Source organism: Eulemur rufifrons, chromosome 9 (genome assembly GCF_041146395.1).
Source record: "Eulemur rufifrons isolate Redbay chromosome 9, OSU_ERuf_1, whole genome shotgun sequence".
NCBI classification, from domain to species: Eukaryota; Metazoa; Chordata; class Mammalia; order Primates; family Lemuridae; genus Eulemur; species Eulemur rufifrons.
In genome coordinates this window covers 22,771,831-22,794,308 of record NC_090991.1, presented here as the reverse complement: position 1 = coordinate 22,794,308, position 22,478 = coordinate 22,771,831, and the positions used below count along the sequence as shown (strand labels likewise).

The window sequence follows — 22,478 nt, the reverse complement described above, 5'->3', positions numbered from 1 at the left end:
ATAATTTCTTTCTATTTTTAGTAGAGACCGGGTCTCGCTCTTGCTCAGGCTGGTCTCGAACTCCTGAGCTCAAACAATCCGCCTGTCTTGGCCTCCCAGAGTGCTAGGATTACAGGCATGAGCCACCGCGCCCGGCCGCTTTGCTTGAATTTTAAGAGGAAAAAGAAACTGAAAGAATTATTGAACTTTGGATAAGTGTTGTCTTCAAAACAAGAGACACAGTGTAATTTCTTAAAAACCAAAAGGACGACTCATTCAAATTTAGATTGAGTTATGTGTCAAAGACGTACTTAACCCATTAGTGAGGGGACCATTAAAATAATTCTAAGGTCTTTTGAGAAACAGACATTTGTACAGTTAATCGGCAGCGACATTCTGAAATAAGTTTGCTAAATTAGAGCTCACATTAATATCCTGTGTATATGGCAATAGTAAAATTGTAACCTTTTGGGTTAATCTTTTCTAGTGAACAGAAATCATTTGCATCTGTGCTAGATAAAAATTTACAAGCTAACATGTAATTTCATAATGTCTGGGGCCTAATCAAGAGTAAATAGAACATGAATCAAAAGCACATTCCCTTACAGATTTAAGGATTCCTGGTGTGGTCCTGTTAGACAATATTCCAATATGACATTGAAAAGCATGCAGTCATCCTTTCGCCTACTTCTAATTTTTAGATGTTTTTCTTAATAGGTATAAGTTTCTAAGAGATTTTTTTCCCTAAAGTTAAAGGACATTAATAAAAACATTTAAAGATAGAGTTAACATCAATTTTATATACACCTCTATTAAAGCATGTAAGTTTATATTTATAATTAGTATATCTTGGTCAAGTGTCTGACAAAAGACAGCACTTAATTCTAAACAACAACAAAATATTATTTATTTGGAAAAAAAGTTTAAAACCTATGCTTACTTTTAGGGTGATTTGCCTATGAAATCAAAGGGAGAAAACTGATCCATAATCAAATAACCTTTATAAGGCTAAATCACTACTGTGGTAGAAAAAAGTCCTGAGATAATGAGAAAAGCTGGGAATTATTATAACCCTAAGGGGATTAAATGCAAATTCACACTATGTCTCATCTTCTGCTCCCTACTAAAATAGCTAATCTTTGAAGGTTTGGCTACAGTTTAGAAAACAGCATCTTTTACCATTGTCAACAGAAGAGAACCTAAACTCTGTAAAATGATTTAAAGAGGTTTATTCTGAGCCAGATATGTGTGACCATTGCCTGGAGAGCCACGCCCAAGAAGCCTTGAGCAAGTGATCTCACGGTGGTTGGTTTACCATTTGGTTTTATACATTTCAAGGAGACAGGAATTACACGTAAAATCGTAAGTCAACACATGGAAGGTGTGCATTGGTTTGGCCCGAAAAGGCAGGACATCTCAAAGTGGGGAATTACAGGTTATAGGTGGGTTTAAAGAATCTTTGATTTATAATTGGTTAAAGAAATGAAGCTTTGTGGAGACTGTCTCATATCTTTTGTAGCAAAAAAAAAAAAAAAAAAGGAAAAGAAATGAAGCTTTGTCTAAAGCCCTGGCATGTTTTAAGTTAAGATAAGGACGTCTGTTAATCAGAGACAAGTACACCAGACATAGACTCATGTGATCTGTCAATTGATAACCTGCAGGTGTGGTTTGAGCCCTGCGCCTGTTAATGAGTTACAAAGCGTATCTCCAAGAAGGGAGGGGGCATGACGAGGCTTGTCTGGCCTCCCTTCTGGCCAGCAACTCAGCTTTAGGGTATTATCTGGGGTCCCCTTGGCCAAGAGGGGGGTCCATTCGGCCGGCCGGGGAGCTTAAGATTTCATTTTAGTTCACACCATTATTTCCTCAAAGGACACAGTTTCATTTACTTAATGTTTAACCCATGATAATCTCATGTTGATTCTTATTTTCCAGCAATTCTTAATTGACTTTTTTTATTGACCAAAAGAGAAATACATGTCTTCCTTTCATTATTATCTGTATTTGTACTTACAGACTCACACCATTCGTTTTATGGTAACTATCTCATTCTTGGAGACATTCTTCAAGGACCTTATAATTGCACACTGGGGATTTTGTTAAGAAGGTAGATCTCAGGTTATGTGTTGTTGTTTTTTTTTTTAACTACACACACTCACACACACACACACACACACGTTATATTGGTTGGGGGTGGGGAGCCATTAAGTACGTAAGCATTTAAAATAGAGTGTAACGGGTGCTATAGTAGCTTTATTAATAAGTATCAGACGCTGCAGAAGCACTTAGGAGGGAGGGACACTTGGCCTAGCCTAGAGGGCAGGAGAGACAAGCAGTCTGTCTGACAGAGGTGACTGCTGAGCAGAGTCCGTGGGTTAGTAGGAATTAACATAGCACAGGACCAATTTATCCACTAAGCACCCAGTAGGGGGGCCTTGAAAAAATTTATTCACTCTAAAAGACAAAAAGTATAAAATCTAAATTAATGAATGCATCATTAACTGTTAAATTTAAAATGTATTAAAATGTCCCTATACTGAAAAAGAGAGGAGCTGTGTATGCAAAGAGAACCTATTCTGGAGGGCCTTCTACACTCAGACGGAAACATAGGAGTTGACCCTAAGTCTGTGAGCGGCCACTGGCAGAGTCTGTTTGTGGAATCGCACAGCCAAGGCTACAGGTTAGAGAATTGCCTCTGGTGGTCACCCCAGATTATAGGCTTTGGGGGCACTTGAAGGTCCAGAATAGAGTAGTTAGGACTCGGGGTCATCAGTGCCTGGGAACATCTCCCAGCCCCCAATCTGAAGACATTCCAGCTCTCCATTTGGGTGGCCAGCTTGGCTAGCTCTTACCTTTCCAGTTCCTTCTGGTCAGGTATCCAGGAATAGAACTGGAAATGGACACGGGGCAGTGTCCACCAAGTTCAATGAGCTGGGGAGTGACAGATAGTCCCCGACTCCCATCCTGGGCTCACATTTAGAGGATTAAATGACTCTGCCAGAGGGAAGAGTCTTCCTTGAAATATTTACTCTCTCTGCCTGTACCCATTAGAACAGTTCCAAAGGTCCATAAGGACACTCACGTCATCTTTGCCCTTTACTTCCTGCTTCATTCTCAGCCTTGTTCTCTTTTTCAGAAATAGCCTGTTAACTACTATATAGCCAAATAACAGCATTCTGACCTCTCCCCTGTGACTGCCTGGTCTTATAAATACAAGTGCAGAGCTGGGGTCCTGTGAGCCCAGGAGTCCTCAGGCCAGCTCTCACTGCCCACCGGGAGGATGAAGGTCTCTGGGGCTGCCCTCGCCTTCCTCATCCTCGCTGCTGCCCTTGGATCCCAGGCCCGCGTCATACATGGTGAGTCCAGTGAACCTTCTCACTGGTGGCCAGGTCCATGGTATCTCACGGTCGGGGGAGGAGATGCAGAGGGACACCCCTGCCTTCCTGTGACTACTCTCTGCCCCAGACATGATTATGGCACTGGTTGAAAAGCAGCAGCAGGGTATAGACCTGTCTCTGTCTGCAGCCTTTGGTCCCTGGAAAAAAATATACACAATTGACGGGTCCCATTTGGAACCAAAATTATCTGATACCTTCTCTTAGCTCTCATTTTAGCTAGATCAAAAGAACCATAATGAAATTGCAACTTTGTGGAAAGAAGCATATAATTCTATGATGTTAGAACTGTTATATACCACCTAGCATGAAACTATCATTTGGGAAAGGAAGAGGGAACAGCCAGGCAAGTGATCAAGTGATTCACCCAAAGTCACTGTCTCATTTGTACCTGTGGAATTTTAATTTATGGAGGTGATTGAGTATCAACACAGAGAGGCCAATGCCATTGAAAAAAAGAATTTGTTACTTACATTTCCCAAGAGAAGGAGGTACACCATGGCACAGGGGCCCCAAGGGGCGTCAGGTTTTGGTCAGGAGGCATGAGCAGGAGGGAGGGAAAAACCCATGCCAGAGGCCAGGAGCCTTAATCCCAGCACTCTGGGAGGCCGAATCAGGAGGATTGCTTAAAGTCAGGAGCTCGAGACCAGCTGGAGCAAGAGGGAGACTCCGTCTCTACTAAAAATAGAAAAAAAAAAAATTAGCCAGGCATGGTGGCACATGCCTATAGTCTCAGCTACTTGGGAGGCTGAGGCAGGAGGATCACTTGAGCCCAGGAGTTTGAGGTTGCTGTGAGCTACCATGGCACTTGCCCGGGCAACAGAGTGAAACTCTGTTTCAAAAAAAAAATACAAAAAAACAAAAACAACATATGCAAGAACCTTCGCTGGGTTTCTGGGGAAGAGGCAGGGCAAAGCAGAGTGTGCAGTTTAGAATCGGCTAGTCTGAGTAAGTCCAGCAGGCTTTGGGACCCAGGGATGGTCTCTGGTTATCTGGTACCTGGCCTTAGCATGATTTAGGGCAGGGGAAATGTTGGCTTGGCGTGTGAGAGTTAAACAAAGGAGGTGGTTGGACATATGAGCTCCGTATGAGTTGATTTGTATATGAAAGGTCTGAGCTCTTTGCTACGTCTATGAATTGGCTCACCCTGGGAGGGGCAGTCTCGCCCCAGCTGTCAAGACTTTTAAGATGTCAAAACATCATAAGATACAGAAAATAAAAACCAGGATTAATACAGTTCATCTGGACATTCTATTTTGTTATTTAACAAACACATATCTAGTACCTCCTATGTGCCAGGCAGCCACTGTTCTAAATGTCTTAGAGATATTAACACATTGATTCTTCCTAACAACCCGGTGGGGTAGGTATTGGGTTGAACAAATGTAAATTTGCCATTCTTGTAAGAAAAAGAAAACAGTAGGACATCAGCAATGTTATATATTTTGCACATTATTATATTACTATTATTATTCACATTTTACAAGTGAGAAAACTAAGGCATATAAACCTTAGATAACTTACTCAAGATCACACAGCTAGTAAGTGATAAAATTAGGATATGGGCTAGTTAGGAAGTAGTTATGGAAAGACAAGGCCATTTAAGATCTTTTTTTTTTTTTTTTTTTTTTTGGCAAGCCCACCCACAACATATCAAGCAAATCAAAGTGTACCCATGTGCCTTATTAAATATAATTCATATGTAACAGTATAACAATGACCTAAAAGTTTCCTTGCATTTTCCTAATTAGTACAATACAGGTACATGGCCCTTATCTAAAATCTTTGGGGCTAGACGTATTTTGCAATACAAAATTTTTCTGGTTTTAAAAAGGTACTTAACATCCCTGGTGATGTCTGAGAAGCATACTTTGGTCAAACACAGCAATATTTCTGCAGCAAACATATGCAAACGTTTATACTACATGGGATTAAAAAAAGACTATAAATAGTCTCACTTCACTGCAGTTGACATTGTGCCACCAAGTGGGTTGATGAAAAACCTTCTGTTTCCAGAGCTCTGTAGATTCCAGAAATGTATAGAAAGAATTATGGATTTTATCACATTATGTAAACATTTGATTAACTTAACCATGTTAGATTTGCAGTTTGCTTTTAGTATTTCAGAATTAATAGAATGTCCATATATATCAAACATTTTAAAAGGTCCCTGAAGAATCTCAGGGCCCTAATGGAACAAATGGGCCAGGAAACAGGGCTAGAACCCGGGCAGGTGGCACTGGTCCAGCATCAGAGCCTCTGCTTCGGGATGGGGGTGAGGAGTGGGGTGGGTGTAGACACTGAGACTATGCTGCCTTCCAGCGATTTTTCTCCCAGCCCTGTCTGTTTCTTCCAGATACAGAGACAAGAGAACTCATGATGGAAATGCGTGAGCTGAAACCTCCAATAATTTACCATGGTAAATGATCAGATATAGCATATACTTAAAAGCAGCAAGGAGGTACAGATCTGCCCTATGGCTTCCAGCCAGCCCATTTACAGGATGGGGGAAGAACGGGAGGGGTCTGAAGGTGGTGAACACCTCCAAGGAAGATCAGGATGGCCATGGGGACCTCCTGCACAGTTGCCTTCTCTATTCTCCCCTGGCTGCCCCAGCAGTCTGCTCCCTTGGGCAGAGGGTGCTCTCTGACACCTGCAGGTGTCTGAGGATGCCTCCCCTTCTGGGGGAAATGCTCCTGGCCCTGTTGTGGCCCACCCTGCCTGTCCTCAGACACACAGCTCAACCCTGGGGAGGGTGTGAAGCAAGGGCTGGCCAAGGAGGAGGCATCACCTCTTCTGAGTCCTGCACCTTCTTACCCTGCACGGTGCTCTTGAGGAAAAAGACTTGGCCCTTACGTGGCCCTTTCTCTTGCTACAGCCTTTGCACTTCCTGCTGACTGCTGCTTCTCCTACACCTCAAGAAGCATCCGGTGTTCAATCATGAAAGATTATTTTGTAACCAGCAGTGCGTGCTCCCAGCCAGGAGTCATGTAAGTGCCAAGCTCACCGACCATGTGTTGGGGACAGGGAGGCTGCAGGGTCTTGCAGGGAGGACCTGATGGCTGGGTGTCAGAAAAGTCCCACCCTCTGCATCCTGCCAGGGAAGGGGCAGCTTGTGCGCTTACTAGGACCCTGTGGGGTATCAGGGATGAGATGCCCCCAGCAGAGAGAGGGGTAGGGAAGGAAGGAGAGAGTAGGCACAAGGCTGAGGAAGGACATGCCCATGAGTCACTAGAGGGTCTCACAGGCTGAAGGAGGGCCTCATGGGCACACTGGCTGTGAGCTGCCACCAGCAGAGAGTGGGAAGGACAGGCTGTTTCAAATGGGGGATCCAAGGGGCAGGGAGGATGGGGCTCCTCCTCTGCATTTGCTGAACACACCTCAGCGTGTGATCTTTCTCCCCGTTGTCCCCAGCTTCCACACCAAGAAAGGACAACTTGTCTGTGCCCACCCCGATGGGGGAGGAGTTCAAGATTGCATGAGAAAACTGAAGTCCTACTCGGTATCCACAAACCCAGGAATAATGACAATTTCTTGAGGAAAAGGGACAAAAGGGGCCAGCCACCCCATCTCCAACTCTCTTGCCCCAACACTTCCTGTGAGTTTCTTGGCCTGAATTACTTTAAAAAAGTATTGTTCTGTTTTCATTGTAAAAGTAATACATCTAACAGAGAATATTCAATTTTAAGAGGAATTTATACTCAAATTTTAAGAGAAAATAAACTGAAATAAAACTGAAAGAACTGCTGAGCCCCAAAGAGATTAAATACAAATTCACATTATAACTCATCTTCTCCTCTCTACTAAAATAGCTCGTCTTTGAAGGCTTGGCTACAGTTTCAGGAAACAGTTTCTCTTACTCTATCACTAGCTCAATATTTCATCCGTGATGATCTCTTGTCCCATAATTTTCTTTTGATTTTTTTCTGTTAACCAAAAGAGAAATGCTTGTCTTCATTTCATTAGCATTCCATATTAGCATACGCATACTCCCAACATTTGTTTCATGGCAACTGCTTCATTCTTGGAGACAATCTTCAAGGACTTCACTGGTAGGGTTGTAGCTACGCACTCAAGCCAGGTTTCTCCTCCCAGCATCCCCTGACTGATCTCTGGGTTATCCAGGGTCCTGCTGAGAAAATTCTCCTTTTCAATGATCTCCTTCACCTATATGAGAATACACCTTTTTTCAGCCTTCTTGTGATTTGCCATCAAGCTGACCCATGTCCTTTATAGAAAACAGAAATGTCTCACTTTATGATAGGCTAATGTCATTTTTTCTGACTCCCAACTGCTACATGAACTTATGTTTATATTTCTTCTGTCATTTCAGTGGGATTTAAGGAGATAAATAAAAAAGACAAACACAGATGCTCAGGGTTCTAGCCTGTATTTTGATCCATTTATGATCTTCCTTGTTGTGCTCATGACTTCACTGAATGCTGTTGAATTCAGAAATTTTGAGTTGAAACCAACCCACTAAGGCCTAAATATATGACTGGGGGATGGTGACCCAGAAATTTCTGGATTCGCTGTGGAGATTTTGTTTCAGAGCCTTTGGGAAAATTTCAAAAGGGTTGTTGGATTAAAACTGTGCTAGACCAAAGGGGAATGTGTGAAGTTTCCCTGAGTTCTCTGACAGGTCAAGTTGTTAAGCTCAGAAGAATGAAAGGGGGAGAGAGAGTAGTATGGGTGCCAGAGGGCCACTTAGGAAGGTGTTGGGTCACAACAAATGGCAGCTCAACAGAAGTGAGGGATGAAAACCAAGACTGTCCATTCTAAACAAGCATCTGGCCACTCACAGAGCTCTATGAGGTCTTAGAGGGGACAAAAATATGTTATGTGCAGGTTAATTGCATAATACTCCCATATTCTATTTTCACAGTTCCTCAAAAACAGTTTGTTCTTTTTTGCTTCCTTACTTTATGTGGTGTCCTCTGCCAGAAATGCCTTCCTCTGACCTCTGTCCAGAAAAACTCAACCCAATCTCAAGGGCTCAAATTAAATGCTACCATAAAACCTTCCCCCATCATCCCAGATAGAAGGACCCATCTCTCTGTCTCTGGAATCTTGTAACAGATATATGCTGTCACTCAGATTATTATCAAGTGGCTACTTTATGTTATGCATTGTGCTAGGAACACAATGCACAATTGTGTTAGGCCTTAGGAAAATCATGAGAACAAAACACGCTAGATTGTTGCCCTTCAAGAATATTTCAGTCTGTATAGAAGACTGCAAATAGCATAAGATATGACATGTGAGTGCAAGAATCATATCTTTCTCATCACTAAGTCTCCAAATAATTATGCAACCTTGGAGTAAAAAGATGAGGCTCAGCCTGGTGTGGTGGCGTGTGCCTATAGTCCCAACTACTTGGGAGGCTGAGGCAGAAGGACTGCTTGAGCCCAGGAGTTTGAGGTTGCAGTGAGGTATGATGATGCCACTGCACTCTAGCCTGGGCAACAGAGTGAGACCTTGTCTAAAAAGAAGTAAAAATAATAATAATAATAAAAGATAAGGCTGTTTATATGAAGGCAACTGGGACTCAAGCCTCCCCATACCCCACCTGGACTGCCCAGGGACTAAAGATACCACATACTGAAGCACACTAGTTAGAAAGCTGTGTTGTAGATAAGGGCATCTGAAACTTCAGCATAAGAACCATCAGGAGGGCTTGTTAAAACACAGATTGCTGGTGCCCACCCCTAGAAATCCGGTTCAGTAGCACTGGGACTAGGACCAAAGAATCAGCATTTCTAACAAGTCTCTAGGTAATACTGATGCTGCATAGTAGAGTGGAAATTTGACAGGAACTGTCACTCTTGACTTCATAATTTCAACATTGTATATAGTATTTATAAAAGACACATATTTCTTTAATAACCAAAAAATAATTTAAAAGAGTTGAAAAATGAATCATTGTCTTTTTTTTTTTTTTTTTTTTTTTTTTGTTGAGACAGAGTCTCACTTTGTTGCCCAGGCTAGAGTGAGTGCCGTGGCGTCAGCTTAGCTCACAGCAACCTCAGACTCCTCGGCTTAAGCGATCCTACTGCCTCAGCCTCCCGAGTAGCTGGGACTACAGGCATGCGCCACTATGCCCGGCTAATTTTTTCTATATAGATTTTTAGTTGTCCATATAATGTCTTTCCATTTTTAGTAGAGACGGGGTCTCGCTCAGGCTGGTCTCGAACTCCTGACCTTGAGCAATCCACCCGCCTCGGCCTCCCAGAGTGCTAGGATTACAGGCGTGAGCCACCGCGCCCGGCCTGAATCATTGTCTTTTCAATGACACACAACAAAATGGACCAGTTCTTCACATGTGCTGAAATTTGATTTTTTTATGACAAAGCTTATCAGAGCTGCTTAATTATAAAAGAAATATATAATTAGAAAAAGTGTCAAACATGGCTAAATAAGTCTGACAACCAACTTTGAATTTTTAAAAGTAAAAAATCTCAGAAGTTGTCTCAAATAGCTAGAAAAAAATTGCTTAAAAGTCATTAAAATGATTTAAAAAGATCTTCACCAAAATCAGCAAAGCATAAAAATAGCAAAGGCAAACACCCATATTTTTAGTCTTTCGCTTTTAGAACGAGAGACAATATTTAAAAAGTAATATAGTTCAATAGGGCCCGACCAGGGCTAGGGCAGAGGGGACGACCCACATGGTTGAGGCCAGCAGGGTTGGAGTCAAGATTACAGCCAGTGTGGCCAGATCGGTGACATCCAGAGGACTAAGCAAATTCAAGTAGATACACTGAGGTTAATGGGAGCCAGTTTCTCACTGCTAGAGTAGGGAGGGAAACCTACAGAAAGGAGGAAGACTGAAATAACTCCATGGTGTTGACTTGGAATTGGAAATTGTGGTATAAACTTTTGGGTTTTCATATAGATAGAAAGATGATGATATAGAAATTGCTAGTAATGTATGAAACACATAAATAGAAATAGATATAAGTTTAAATATACACATGTGCTTACATATATTTCCTAGTCTGTCCACTGAAAGCTCAGACATAAAAGCAATGCCATCCCCACAGCAATGAGCACACCAAGCATTCAGATCACAGTTTCTCAAGACCATTTTTCACAAAAGGGAATCAGGAGTCATTGGAGAAATGCCTAATTCCAGGGGCTGGGCCAGGGAGAGTACAGGATTAGCCTGGAACATCTTTTTGTGCCCAAAAGTAAGAAAACAAGATTGAATAATAAATCCTAAAATCTTCTACAGAAAGGAAACACCAGATCGCCACAGATGAAAGTTCCAAAAGAAACATATTCTCAATGTAGAATTTTATATTTGGCAAAATATCAATCAAGTGTGAGGGCTGAATAATGACCTCAGACAGGCATGAACTCAGAAAGTTTATGTCTTACACATCCTTTCTGTATTATGCAACTTTTTTAACCAATGTATATGTGTTGCTTTGAAAAACACTTTACATAATTTTTAAATAAACATTGCATAATCACCAGTGAACCAGAGAACATTTAAGTTCTCTAATTATGTTGCTACCAAATTCCATTCATCCCACTGTATTGCAATTTCCTTTACATTTTTCAGTCCCTCTTTAACCTCTGAGTCCTCTGAGGTCAGGGTCACCTTGATTCCCTCCCTCCAAGCCTGGCCCAGTACCTGGCATATGATATTGTGGCAAAGAAGTGATGTGATCTCTACACCTATTCCTTTTTCCTCCTGGGCACACAGATGATGTATATTTTCCATCCCTTTTTTATTAGGTTAGAGCTAGGTGAGTTGATGTTGCCCATGGAATGTGAGTGAAAGTAATTTATTGATTTCCAGGACCGGGTCATGAAGATCTTCCAATCCTCCTCTGTTTCTCCCCTTCGGTATCCGCCGTGCAGGCCTATGCTGAAAACAATGGCATCACAAGATAGAAGCAGCCCTGGTTCCCGAAGGAGTGCACAGAACAGCCCTGCCCAACACACACCATCACACCACACCTGACCCACACTGAACCAGGACATGAGCAAGAAACAAACCTTCATTTAACCGATGCTCTGGGTTGTTTATCATAGCAGCTAGCATATACAGACTAATATATCAATAGGTAGGAACTCAATAATTGCTGGAAAAATTAAGGAATTTCCTATAAGGCTCCCCAAAACAAGGAAATGAACATTATTTCTTTCCAACTCATATTCGTCCCAGCAACAACTTGTTTTCTGAGATTGTTCCTAATGACAATTGTTATCATTTCATTTGAAAAGTTTAAATAATGTTGTTATTGATGACCATGAATACAGAAAATATATGATTAATGGCTTGTCTCCACACCTAACCATGAGAATTCAGCCATTTCCTGTAAGATATACACACTTAGACCTGGTTTGATTTATTTATTCATCCTTCTCTTAAAACATATTTATGAATCACCTGCTACATGCTAGGCTCTGCGTGAATGGGCAGAGGGAGGTAACAGACGTTCCCAGCCGTGATGACTCCAGGTGAGGAGAGGACTGAATACCCAGCTAAGCACAGTGGCAAGCAGAGTGCAGGAAGTGCCCCCAGGAACAGCACGGTGAACCCACTAGACTGAGAGTCTGCAGAGGTGGGGTCGTCCTGCATCCAAATTACCGTGTGAACACGAGCAAACTGCTGGCCTTTCTGAGCCCCAGCTCCCACTCGGTAAATGGCCGGTTTATGAAATCCAAGGATGCATACACGGCTTGCAAGCTGCACCGTCACAGAAACTGTACATCAGCCGCCGCACTTCTTCCCCGTGTGCCTGGACACGGCCTCGGGATAGTTTTCAACACAGAGCTCCAGTCCGCCACTAATCAACGAAACCTACTAGCCATCCCTGAACTAGGCATTTTCTAAGGTTTCCACCAAGCTTCTCTGTAGTGAAAGTCAGAAACCAGGAGAGGGTTGTCAAAGGGATCCACTACCTGAGCTCAGAAAGAGCTAAGACGAAAGGCTTTACGGAGAGCCCAAGCAAGCCAGGACATTTTTAGACAGCTCAGCGGGTCTCCCCTGTCTTCACAGCGTAGTGGTTAGGAACACAGACGTACCACTGTGGGTTAAGAACACTGCCTGAGTTTGAACCCACTTCCTCTTATCAATTGTCACAGCGTGGGCTTTGCTTCTGAGCCTGTTTCCTCAACTGCTGCTATAAAGATTAAATGGGCTAATATTCATAAACCATTTGGGGCAGTGGCTGGCGTGTACAGCAACCATTATATAAATGAATTCTCCACTGAGAATCAGAGCACTTCTTCAGCCCAGGGTGCGGCAAGGGGTGGGGATGAGGCTGGGAACGGCAGGTTCTGCTAATGAGTTTAAGCGAGGATTTCCCAGCCCTGATGCATAAGACCTGACCTGGGGGACTGCAGACCTCATCCCACTACCTCGAACGCCCTCCGACCTCCAGGTGAACAGATCCTAAACCTCCAGGCTCCACTCGGCCTTGTTCTGAGGCTGGAACTGCAATTGGGCCCAGGACACACCGGCCATGAGATGCTTTGCTAAGTTGGAGCCAGGGCCCCCGGCCCGGTGCCTAAGGAAGGGCTCACGTCAAAGGAGTCACACTTACTGCCCTGGGGATGGGAGGCCACGTCCTCCCTTAAACCCTGGCTCTCCGTGCTTCCCTCACGCCACCCTCAACAAACGTGCAGGACACGAAATCGCTGAGGCATCGCTTCCCTGCAAAATCTTAGTTCCCTTATTTTCAAAACCATTTGGCCTCAATGATCATTCCTCAACCCTCCCTCACCCCAGGAGCCTCAGAAGACCCCACAGGCCAGCTCTCCTTCTGCAGCGGCTCCCCACAGGATGAAGGTCTCGGTGGCTGCCATCTCCTTCCTCCTCCTCCTCCTCCGCCTCTGCACCACCGCCCCAGGGGCCGGAGCCAAATCCTCCTCACGTGAGTGCAGCACCTTGTCTTCCCTCCCACCCAGGCCCTGTGGGGACAGGGCGGGAGCTAGGTGGCCGGGGAGACAACGAGGAGGGCTCGAGCAGCAGCTCGGGCGTCTGCGCCAGCTGGCTTCATCCGTATCCTCCCCCGGACCAGAGCCCCTTCCCCTCCCGGTCACAGAGTGAGGCCAGCCTGCCTCTCCACTCCCCCAATTCCTCTGCACTCCCCCAATTCCTCTCCACTCCCCCAATTCCTCTCCACTCCCCCAATTCCTCTCCCCTCCCCCAATTCCTCTCCCACTGCTGTTAGGCAGAAGAGTGGCCCACCCCACGGTGGGGGGGTATCGTCCCCGGGAGCTTGAGGAACAGTGTTCATAGCCCCTCAAGGCTATTTTGTCTGTCGGCCTCCTGAGATTTGGGCCCAGCTGCTCCCCGCATCACCCGTGCCCTGTGCCTGCAGCACTGCTTGGGGCTGGGCTCAGGGAAACACTAGGCCACCTCCCAGGGTCCCTCCCAGGCCACCTTTCCTCAGCTTATTTCCTAGGAGGACCTGTCTTTACAGAGAGCCATAACTACTTCTCACCCTGCCATCTACCTCGTTTCCTTTTCAGAATCTGGAGGGAAACATGGAAAGTTGTTGAAATAAAGTTAGTCTAAAGTTAGCAGGTCTCTGGGCAATTCGATTGGTCTCTCTGAAGTCATTTGTCAGTTCCGGGGAATAAGGTACGAGAGTCAGAGCCCCGAGTGGGTCTCAGGGTCCCGGGATCCCTATTCTATTCCTCGGATAGTGAGGACGCTGCCTGGAATGTGCTGGACAACAGGACCGGGCCTTTCCCTCTCCACACAAGCGTCTGGTCACCCCCAGTGGCCACCGAGGCCATCGCCGTGTGCACCCTTGTTTCTGCCCAGCCTGGCCACACGCCACACACCCGCTTGGTCTCTCTACTCCGTGACCACAGCGTGGGCTCGTTTGCACAGGGTCCCCGGCCTGCAGTGCCTTTCCTGCCATCTCCGTGATTGTAATCGCTCCTCACGTGAGAGCCATGAAATTTCACAATCAGAAAAAAGCTAAAATATCACCTAATCCAGTGATTTTTCAAAATGTTTTAGACCAAGAAATCTTTTCTTCAAGCAAAATTTCCCACAGAGGCCCAATAGCTAAAACTGAAAAAGAGTGGAATGGGGTACAATCCCCAAGACACCATTTTCAAATGCAGCACCTCCATGAGAGTCCCTGAAGCTCCCCTAAGACCCAGGGAGCTCAGTGTAAAAACCAAAGTCCAAAGGCCTCATTTATGGAGGAGAAAACTGAAAAGAAAAGCACAATGGTCACAGCAGGAAGAAAGCAAAGGCAAGATTGGGTTAGGATTTGGGTGTCCCGACCCTGCGGCCATCGTCCTTGGGGCTTGGTGTGGGCATCCTTCCCTCTCTGCAGGCCGAGTGTTCAATGGGGACACGGGCAGGTTGGGGTCTAGGAGGGGCTGGCTCTGCATTCCCAAATGGCACGTCTCCTAACCCCCATTGGGATTTCTCCCAAATCGTTCTCGCATTTGGAGCATCCTCCCCGAATAAGGCACACAGGTTGTGTGACGTTGGCCAGGTTACCAGCCCTCTCGGCAAGTCGGCCCCCACAGGTGGTGTGAGCCCACCGAGAAGGCCTGGGTTTGCTGCTCTTCAGCTCCGGAGTTGAAAGTCATCAGCCAGTTTCTCCAGGAGGGGCTGAGGGAAAGGAGGGCGGGTGACTGCTAATGAAGGAGGGAAAGAGGAGCCTGAGGAGTCCTACGAGGTGGGAAGAGAGGACGGAGCTGCTCCAGAGCCCTCCGTCTGAGCTCTGCGGGGCCGTCCCCTCCTCCTTCTTACACGCCCGTGGGCTGCAGAAGCAGCCATCAGTATCTCAGCGTCTCCCCATGCTGTCCCCTCAGGAGGACCCTACCACCCCGCCGAGTGCTGCTTCACCTACACTACCCACGAGCTCCCGCGTTACCGCATTACGGATTATTATGAGACCAGCAGCCAGTGCTCCAAGCCTGGAATCGTGTAGGTGGCACCCACACACCACGTGGGGGAGAGGGAGCCAGCAGGGCCTGTGGGGGGGGGCGGGAGGATGTGGAGTGGGGACCCCCAGGGCACCTCCCAGGGCACCTAGGCAGAGAGAGGCAGCCGAGGGGCAATCTGGGGGCTTTCCTGCTGGAGCCAGCAGGAGCCACAGGAAAGCTGTCCCCACACATGGGGAGGTGTCCAGGGCAGGGAGAAGGCAAGAGGGCACTTCCCCGGGGAGTACACAGAGACTAGATGGGTCTGTGGGTCGCAGGGGCTGAAGAGCATGTCTGGAAGGCTGGCCCTGGGCCGTCTCTGGCAAAGGAGGGAGAAACAGTCTAGGTCAGGCAGGGAATTGGGAAGGGAGGGAGGACGGGCTCTTTCAGCTGCCGGCCCCCTCGGTTTGTGATCCTTCTCCCTCTTGCTCCACAGCTTCATCACCAAAAAGGGCCATTACATCTGTAGCAACCCCAGTGACGACTGGGTCCAGGACTACATCAAGGACATGGAGGAGAACTGAGTGACCTGGAGGTAGTGGAGAAGGCACAGCTCAGAGATCTGAAGAGAAGAGGTCGAGGCCCCTCTTCTGCCCCGGCTCGCAGCCCCAGCCACCCCCTGCACTGCCCTGCCTTGAATTAAAAACCATCCATGCCCTCCACTGCCCTCATTCGTTTCTACTCAGTTTACTCCCTGGCTGTGGCCTGAGGACGCCAGTGAGCCCTGCCTGGGTGTGGCACCCTCCACATCCAGCTTTACTCTGCAGAAGTTTTGCCAGAGCCTGGTGCAAAAAATGGGTCAGGCCTGCTACAGGGGGGTAGTGAGAAGCAGAAGGTGAGAAAGAAACGTGGTGTGAAGGCCACTTCCTCAACAAAACAACAGCAGATGCCATTTTCTTAGTGCTTTCGACATTCTACCACTCTGCTATGCAGTCTATGTGCATTCTCTTACTTAAGCTTCACAATAAGTGTAAAAGCTGAGAGTCTCACCTGATTCTACAGACACAACTTCATAAAGGCCTCTCCATAGCCATCAAACTCCATAGCCCTGTTTTGTGCTGTCTCCAAGGCCTGTCCTCACTGCTGTCTGGGATAGGAATGATCCACGGACACATTTTATCCAATCCCACCTCCCTCCCCCCACTTACGTACACCATGTTGTACTGTATTGTTTTACTCATGTACTCGTCTTCATATCCCCCGCAAGGCCTAGCAGAAAGCCAGGCCCATACCAGGGGCTCAGGAAATGGATGGATAGATGGATGGATAGATGGATGGATGGTTGGAGAGAGGGAGAAATAAAAGGAATGAGACAGGGATAGAGAGGCTACAAGAATAGGCTCTCAAACCCACCTTCAGGGCTCCAGGAGGACCTCGGTGTGCTTGGAGTAAGAGCGTGCCCCAGCGTAGGGACTAGGCCACCCTCCCCTGGCCTCCCACCTTCCACAGACAAGTGGCTTCTCCACCACTGACTGCCTTGAACCCACCAGGACTAACTGCACTTTGTGGTCTACCTGTCCACATGCAGCCACGCCAAGCCCCATAAGGATCTGCGCGCTCCCCCTCCTGCCCTGCCTCCCGCTCCTCTCAACTCCTGAAACATGTCCCTGTGTCTCTAAAGTTCGCAGTCCATCAACGGCAAAATCCGCTGTACCTTCCATCCCTCCTCCTGAGGCAAACTGAGGAGAGGTGATGCTGTGGGCAGGCAGGGCCAGAGCCCAGGCCACCCGGGAGGGCGAAGCTGGAACTCCGGACGGCCCTGCGGGTGGTCAGGAGCACAGGGTTGGCGCGCCCTCTGCTGGTCATGGCCGGCCAGGGTGGCAGGGTGCCTGCAGGCACCCAGGAAGGACCAGCCAGCTATACCTAAAAATCGGTCCCAAGTCCGAGGTCCAAGGAGATAAATAAAAGCGTTCAAAAATAAGCCAGACACTTCAGTAACAAATGGAGACCCAAGGATCAGACGCATTGTTTTTTCAGAATATTAGTAGCATATAATCTGTAACATGAAAGTGTGTGAGTTCAATCGTGTGTCCTTGGACTGGGTCTGGACTGGGTCTAGGGACCATCCTTCTCAGAGGCCGGTAAACCCCACCCTTGCCTCAGTCCGTGCTCCCTCTAATCCTGCGTGATGCTCACCCTCCCCAAGACGGATCATTTCGGGGAAACAGGCAGCTCGACCCTCCCTCTCTCTTCCCCAGCACAGAAATGGTGGCAGGTAGCCAATAAAATCACACACATCTTGTTTCCAGCACTGCCTATCCACCCTCCACCCATGTGACCTTGGACAATTTATTCAACCTCTCTAAGCCTCAGTGGCCCCAGAGAAGAACTGCTACCTCCCTATCGGGAGGATTAAGTAAGACAGGGCGTGCAAGGTGGCTGACCCCATACACATCCGCCACCCCTTCTCCAGCTCATTCCTTCGCATGAATTCGGTCTCACTGAATTCAACTCTGCACCAGGCCGTGTCCTCCACTGCCCTGCCTTTCAGCAAACACCGAGGCCCATTGCTTCTCCTTCTCCACCGGCTCTGACTCGATCAGAGTCCAGAGAGCTGAGCAGGCGGAGAGCGATGACCAGCTGCAAGGAGGACATCTCTGCTCGGCTGTCCCCTGAAGCTGTACCACCCCACTGAGAGGATGAAGGTCTCTGTGGCTGCCTTCTTTCTCCTCATCGTCATCCTCACCACTACTGCTGCTTTTAACAGCCAGCCAAGTGAGTCCACTTGTCCCAGTAGGGCAGGAGTGAGAAAGGGGAACCAGGCAGCTGGCAGGGAGGTGACACCAAGAGTACTGTCAGGTCTCCGGCCCCATCAGCCCTGGGGGCTCCCCCACCTTCATGTACAGCTGCTGACCTCCAGTTCTCCCCTTTGTAAGTAGAGCTGGGCTTGGTGCAGATCCCCAGGGACAAGTTTCCCCAGGAGTCCCAAGGATGGAGACCAGGGATGATCACTTAGGAGGAGGAGCCAAGGAAGTAGCAGAAAATGCAATAAAAATGTATATGATGAAGGGGAGGGTGAGGCGAGTGCATGAGGAAAGCAGCAGATGTTCTGGGAGAACGAGTTGGGGGAGGAAGGTTGAAGCCACCCCTGGGACCAAGCCCAGGGACGGGAGTGTGAACCTAGACACCCCTTCCTGACAGTGGTGGTCATGGATTACTGGGACTGTCAGACAACCAGAATGAGTCCCAGTGGGATGGCCAAGAGCACCCCTCTTCCATCCCCCAGCCCAAGGATAAAGTCTACAGGAAAGAGGGAAGGGGTTGAAAGGGTTTGGAGCTATGGGGAGAGGGGGAGTTGGGACCTCCGGAGCAGAGGGTTTGTTTTGCCCACTCTGTATCCTCTGCCTCCACCATCGTTTATGAGGACCTGGTGACAGGGGAGGGACAAAGACACTCAGCCTGTCCACATACCTGCCTGAGGCTGCCCAGCCCCTCTTTTCTCCCTTAAGGCTACCCTGGACATGCAGTCTCCCCTGGCTGCCTATATAAGCACGGGGAGCAAGGGTCAAGTGCACCTGGTAATCCGCCCACACACTGTCAGGATGGCCCTGATCTGGGTAAACTCTGCTTTGAGAACCCAGGACATGAATGTCTCTCACAGAGGGGACTGTGTGTAGGGCCACCTATGGAGGAACTGTGTGTGTCTGGTGGGTGGAGGCGGCAACAATGCTTTTCCAGAAGTTCAGTCAGGCCACTCCAGGGGGTTGAGACTTCAGGGAAGAGAAAATGGCCCACACAAAGCATGGGCCAGGCAGACGGTGCTCTCGAGATGTCCCAAGCTTTGCCACCAGCTGGAGGCGAGGGGTCAGGCTACAAAGGGATTTGCACTCTGCAGGTTTGGGGACTCAGGGCGGTCTCTGGTCTGGCCTCCTGTGTAGTAGCCCCAACTGGTGGGTAGTCAGGGGAGCTCACGGGAAACGCGGTGACAGAAACCATCCAGTCCAGCCTCCTGCAAGCATCAAAGGGAAGAGGGGAAAGAGCCACTGCCAAGGCAAGAAGAATTGTCGTTATTACCACTTGCTTTTAATTATAATAAATATTATAAGCACTAATTGAGTCTTTCTGTGTGCCAGGCTCTGCGTTAAGGGCTTTCCAAGCATTTTCTCAACTAATTCTCACCATGATCCTAGGATATAAGTATCTTCTTACCCCCATTTAATGAATGAGGAAACTTAAACCTATATTGATGAAGAAATTTGCCCATGATTCAAACCAAACTTCAAATCAAGTCAGGATTCTGACCCAAGCTGCCTGACCCTGAGGCCTAAATCATATGCTTTTTCCTCCTGCCTTAACTTCTCTCACTCACGGCTCCACCCTCCCCCTTCCTCTCTGGTCTCAGCCTTCCCTGTGCCTCTAGGATGGTCCAAATTCCACCACAGCTCAGTCGCTGTGTGTCCAGGCCCTCCTCTCTCCAGTTCATCTCTCTCCACTCCTTCCTCCTCACCTTGCATCCCAGCCACCCCCAACTGCTCAGCGCTCCCTAAACACACTGAGCTTCCCCCACTCCTGGCCTTCCTACATTTCTTTCTTGCAGGTCCTACTCCTCCTTTGTCTAAACCCTGCGCGTTCTTTAAGAATCAACTCGGGCACCCCTTGCTTTGGGACTTCTTCCTCAGCCACCAAGGATGGGTTAGGTGCCCTAATTCTCTTCCAACAGCACCTTGTGCCAAAGTCTATTCTATCCCGGACCACGTTCTAGTGTAGCATTTGTTTAATCTTTCACTTTCCCTTTTCACCCTCACTACTCAAGGCCAGTGGCTGTGTCGTCCTCATGTTTTTACTCCCCTAGAGCCTGGCATGTAACACGAGCTCAAGACGTGTTTGTCAGATCAAGTCATGAGCAAACAAGAAAGTGAAGCGGCTCCGTCCCGATTTATCAGCAAATAACCAAGTCATTTGTCCTGGGGACACTCAGTTCAGAGGCTGAAGGTTGTGCATGGGTGTCCCCCAGAGGGGTTTATCTTTTTCACTTTCTCTATTGCCCATCAAGCTCTCATCAGTCCCTGCTAACAGATGGCTTTGCTATCAGAGCAGTGAAATGCAATTGATGGGAGACGGAGGTGGTCAGCGGTGGTCTCCCCTCTGTGCCTTCCTGGCTCAGCCTGCAATGTGATTCCTGCAGAAATTCCTGAGGTGGTGAACCAGCCGACCACCTGCTGCCTGAAGTATCAGGAGAAACTATTGCCAAGGAAACTGGTGCTAGGCTACCGGAAGGCCCTCAGCTGTCAGCTGCCAGCAATCATGTAAGCACTTCCCTACAGATACTGCTGTGGAGAGGGACAAGGATCCCCGGGGCAGGAATGGGATCACAGGACCAAGAGGTCTCCATGCTGGAAGCAGTGGAATCACAGCTAAGGTCTGGGCCTTGAATCTCAGGAGTCTGGGTTTAATTCTTGATTTTTGCCACTCACAGCTGTGTGGTCCGATAGATGGTGGCCGTTAAGAAACCCAAGCCACAGGGTGTGGGCTGAGCGGGGAAGGGACTGAGAGAAGGGATGATGAGGTCTTGAGGCCAGAAGGAGAGGTCTTCTGAGGGCAGCCAGCCAGAGGAGGCCTAGGGAAGCTGCAGGGAACATGAGACAAGCCCCGTGTGAGCTGGGGGGTGGTGCACTAGGGCCTCAACCAAGCCTGCAGCCCATGAGAGTCTAATTCTGCCTCTGCAGCTTCGTCACCAGAAAGAACTGAGACGTCTGCAGCAACCCCAGCAACGACTGGGTCCAAGAGTACATCAAGGATCCCAGCCTACCTTTGCTGCCCTCCAGAAACTCGGGGCTTAAAAGTAATACATCAAAGACAGACCAACCCCAGCTCCGAAGCTCCCCATGAGGACTGGACCTTAGTAGAAGCGCAAGCTTATGGAAGGAAGGAACAAACCCATGGAGACAGGGGCAGCTTTGTGCTCTGAAACTAGCACAGCCACAGTCAGAGAAACAGGCCAATGATTGAAACAAAGAAACTGCATTTTGAATATTTTTTCAATCTCGGGAAAAATGCCAAAGTTAAGGGAGGTAGGCAGAGATACGTTCTTAATACACAGAAAAACTTCTCTCACGTCCTTCTCCTGGCTCTGCTTTCAGCTCCTCAGCTCTCACCAGCACCCCAGCCGTTCTGAATAATTAGCCAGGTTCCAACCTGCCAGACCATCTCTGGCCTCTGGGTCTTGACCCATTAAGAGCCCCCAGAAACTCTTGACTTTTCCTATCCATCCTTATCCCTTTTTCTGGATGCATTTTTTCTTCCATTATTCTTTTCTTTTATGACATAACTTTTTCTTAGCAGGTCAGGGTGGGAATATTCACACGAATCATTTTTGTCCCTGTTGCCGAGGATTTGCTAGATCCCACTCAGATTCAGTCTTTTTCAGGGTGGCATGGGTATAGAGGGTCCCTGATCAAAAACAAAGAGGCATAAATCTCCACCTCCCATGCTGAGCTTTGCAGGACAGGGAAAGGGCATTCGACAAGGTTGGGGGTAAACTCTTGGTCCAAAACTCAAGCACGCAATAAATAAAACTTCCTTAATTGCCAACTTGATTCCTAACTTCCTGCCTTTTTTTCTGCGAGGGTACAGGAAGCTTCATCTCAGTTTTTTCAGGGGTTTCTCCTCATTCCTTGAGAATTTTGTCAAGTTTGGGGGCTAGAGGGTTTCCATAGCACCAAGGCCAGACATATATTCAATCTCTCCCTCAATCTCCAGCTCAGCAGCCGGCAGCTGACTCAGCTCCCTTGCGATCAACATTGTCCCAAAATGCTGTTGTGAAGACAAAACAAAAATCAGGCGATTGAGGCTAGGTAATTAAGAGAAGCAGATAAATGTGGTGAAGCGATCATTCTGAACACTGTCCATTCAGTGAATTGGATTCTAGTAAACTGACCCATAACTGCCCCCAGAGGCCCTGTCGCTAACACACAAGCCTGTTGCCCCCCGCTCCTGCCCAGGACAATCTGCCCCTGCAGGGCGGCCCCCTGAGCCAGCTGGCCAACCCGACTCCCGGAGAGATTTGAAATTTGGACCTGAGATACACAGACTGGTTGCTGCTAGAGGAGAAGCGAGTTTCTGGCAGCGTCCCAAGGGAAGAGGTCTATGAACTTCTGCCCTGAAGTCCCTGGAACTGTCTCACGTCCTGTCCTAATCGAGGCTAGGGGCTAGTCTTTCAGTTCCATGACATGCCCCAGCGACTTTCCCATCATC

At 47.7% G+C, this 22,478-nt stretch overlaps 3 protein-coding genes across 3 annotated transcripts; all 3 read left to right on the top strand.

The window, feature by feature from the left end:
- The first annotated feature begins 2,998 nt into the window (after window positions 1-2,998).
- LOC138392037 (C-C motif chemokine 15-like) lies at window positions 2,999-8,505 on the top strand. Its single transcript, XM_069482300.1, has 4 exons — window positions 2,999-3,332; window positions 5,728-5,790; window positions 6,250-6,361; window positions 6,786-8,505. Exons 1-4 carry the CDS (start codon window positions 3,257-3,259, stop codon window positions 6,907-6,909), a joined length of 375 nt encoding a protein of 124 aa, XP_069338401.1. The 5' UTR covers window positions 2,999-3,256; the 3' UTR covers window positions 6,910-8,505.
- A 4,459-nt stretch (window positions 8,506-12,964) lies between these two features.
- CCL14 (C-C motif chemokine ligand 14) lies at window positions 12,965-15,934 on the top strand. Its single transcript, XM_069481038.1, has 3 exons — window positions 12,965-13,261; window positions 15,174-15,288; window positions 15,721-15,934. Exons 1-3 carry the CDS (start codon window positions 13,171-13,173, stop codon window positions 15,806-15,808), a joined length of 294 nt encoding a protein of 97 aa, XP_069337139.1. The 5' UTR covers window positions 12,965-13,170; the 3' UTR covers window positions 15,809-15,934.
- A 1,954-nt stretch (window positions 15,935-17,888) lies between these two features.
- Window positions 17,889-21,782, top strand: CCL16 (C-C motif chemokine ligand 16). The gene is given in 3 exon segments (XM_069481037.1): window positions 17,889-17,999; window positions 20,410-20,530; window positions 20,951-21,782. Coding segments are annotated over 3 exon segments (360 nt in total). The 5' UTR covers window positions 17,889-17,923; the 3' UTR covers window positions 21,114-21,782.
- The last annotated feature ends 696 nt before the right edge of the window (window positions 21,783-22,478 follow it).

Bases quoted from the DNA above. Each gene is read 5' to 3' on its own strand.
- CCL14 (XM_069481038.1), top strand. From the start codon at position 13,171: ATGAAGGTCTCGGTGGCTGCCATCTCCTTCCTCCTCCTCCTCCTCCGC. The intron at 13,262-15,173 runs GTGAGTGCAGCA...CTGTCCCCTCAG, and splicing joins CGGAGCCAAATCCTCCTCAC to GAGGACCCTACCACCCCGCC. The intron at 15,289-15,720 runs GTAGGTGGCACC...CTTGCTCCACAG, and splicing joins TGCTCCAAGCCTGGAATCGT to CTTCATCACCAAAAAGGGCC.
- LOC138392037 (XM_069482300.1), top strand. From the start codon at position 3,257: ATGAAGGTCTCTGGGGCTGCCCTCGCCTTCCTCATCCTCGCTGCTGCC. The intron at 3,333-5,727 runs GTGAGTCCAGTG...TGTTTCTTCCAG, and splicing joins CCAGGCCCGCGTCATACATG to ATACAGAGACAAGAGAACTC. The intron at 6,362-6,785 runs GTAAGTGCCAAG...CGTTGTCCCCAG, and splicing joins TGCTCCCAGCCAGGAGTCAT to CTTCCACACCAAGAAAGGAC.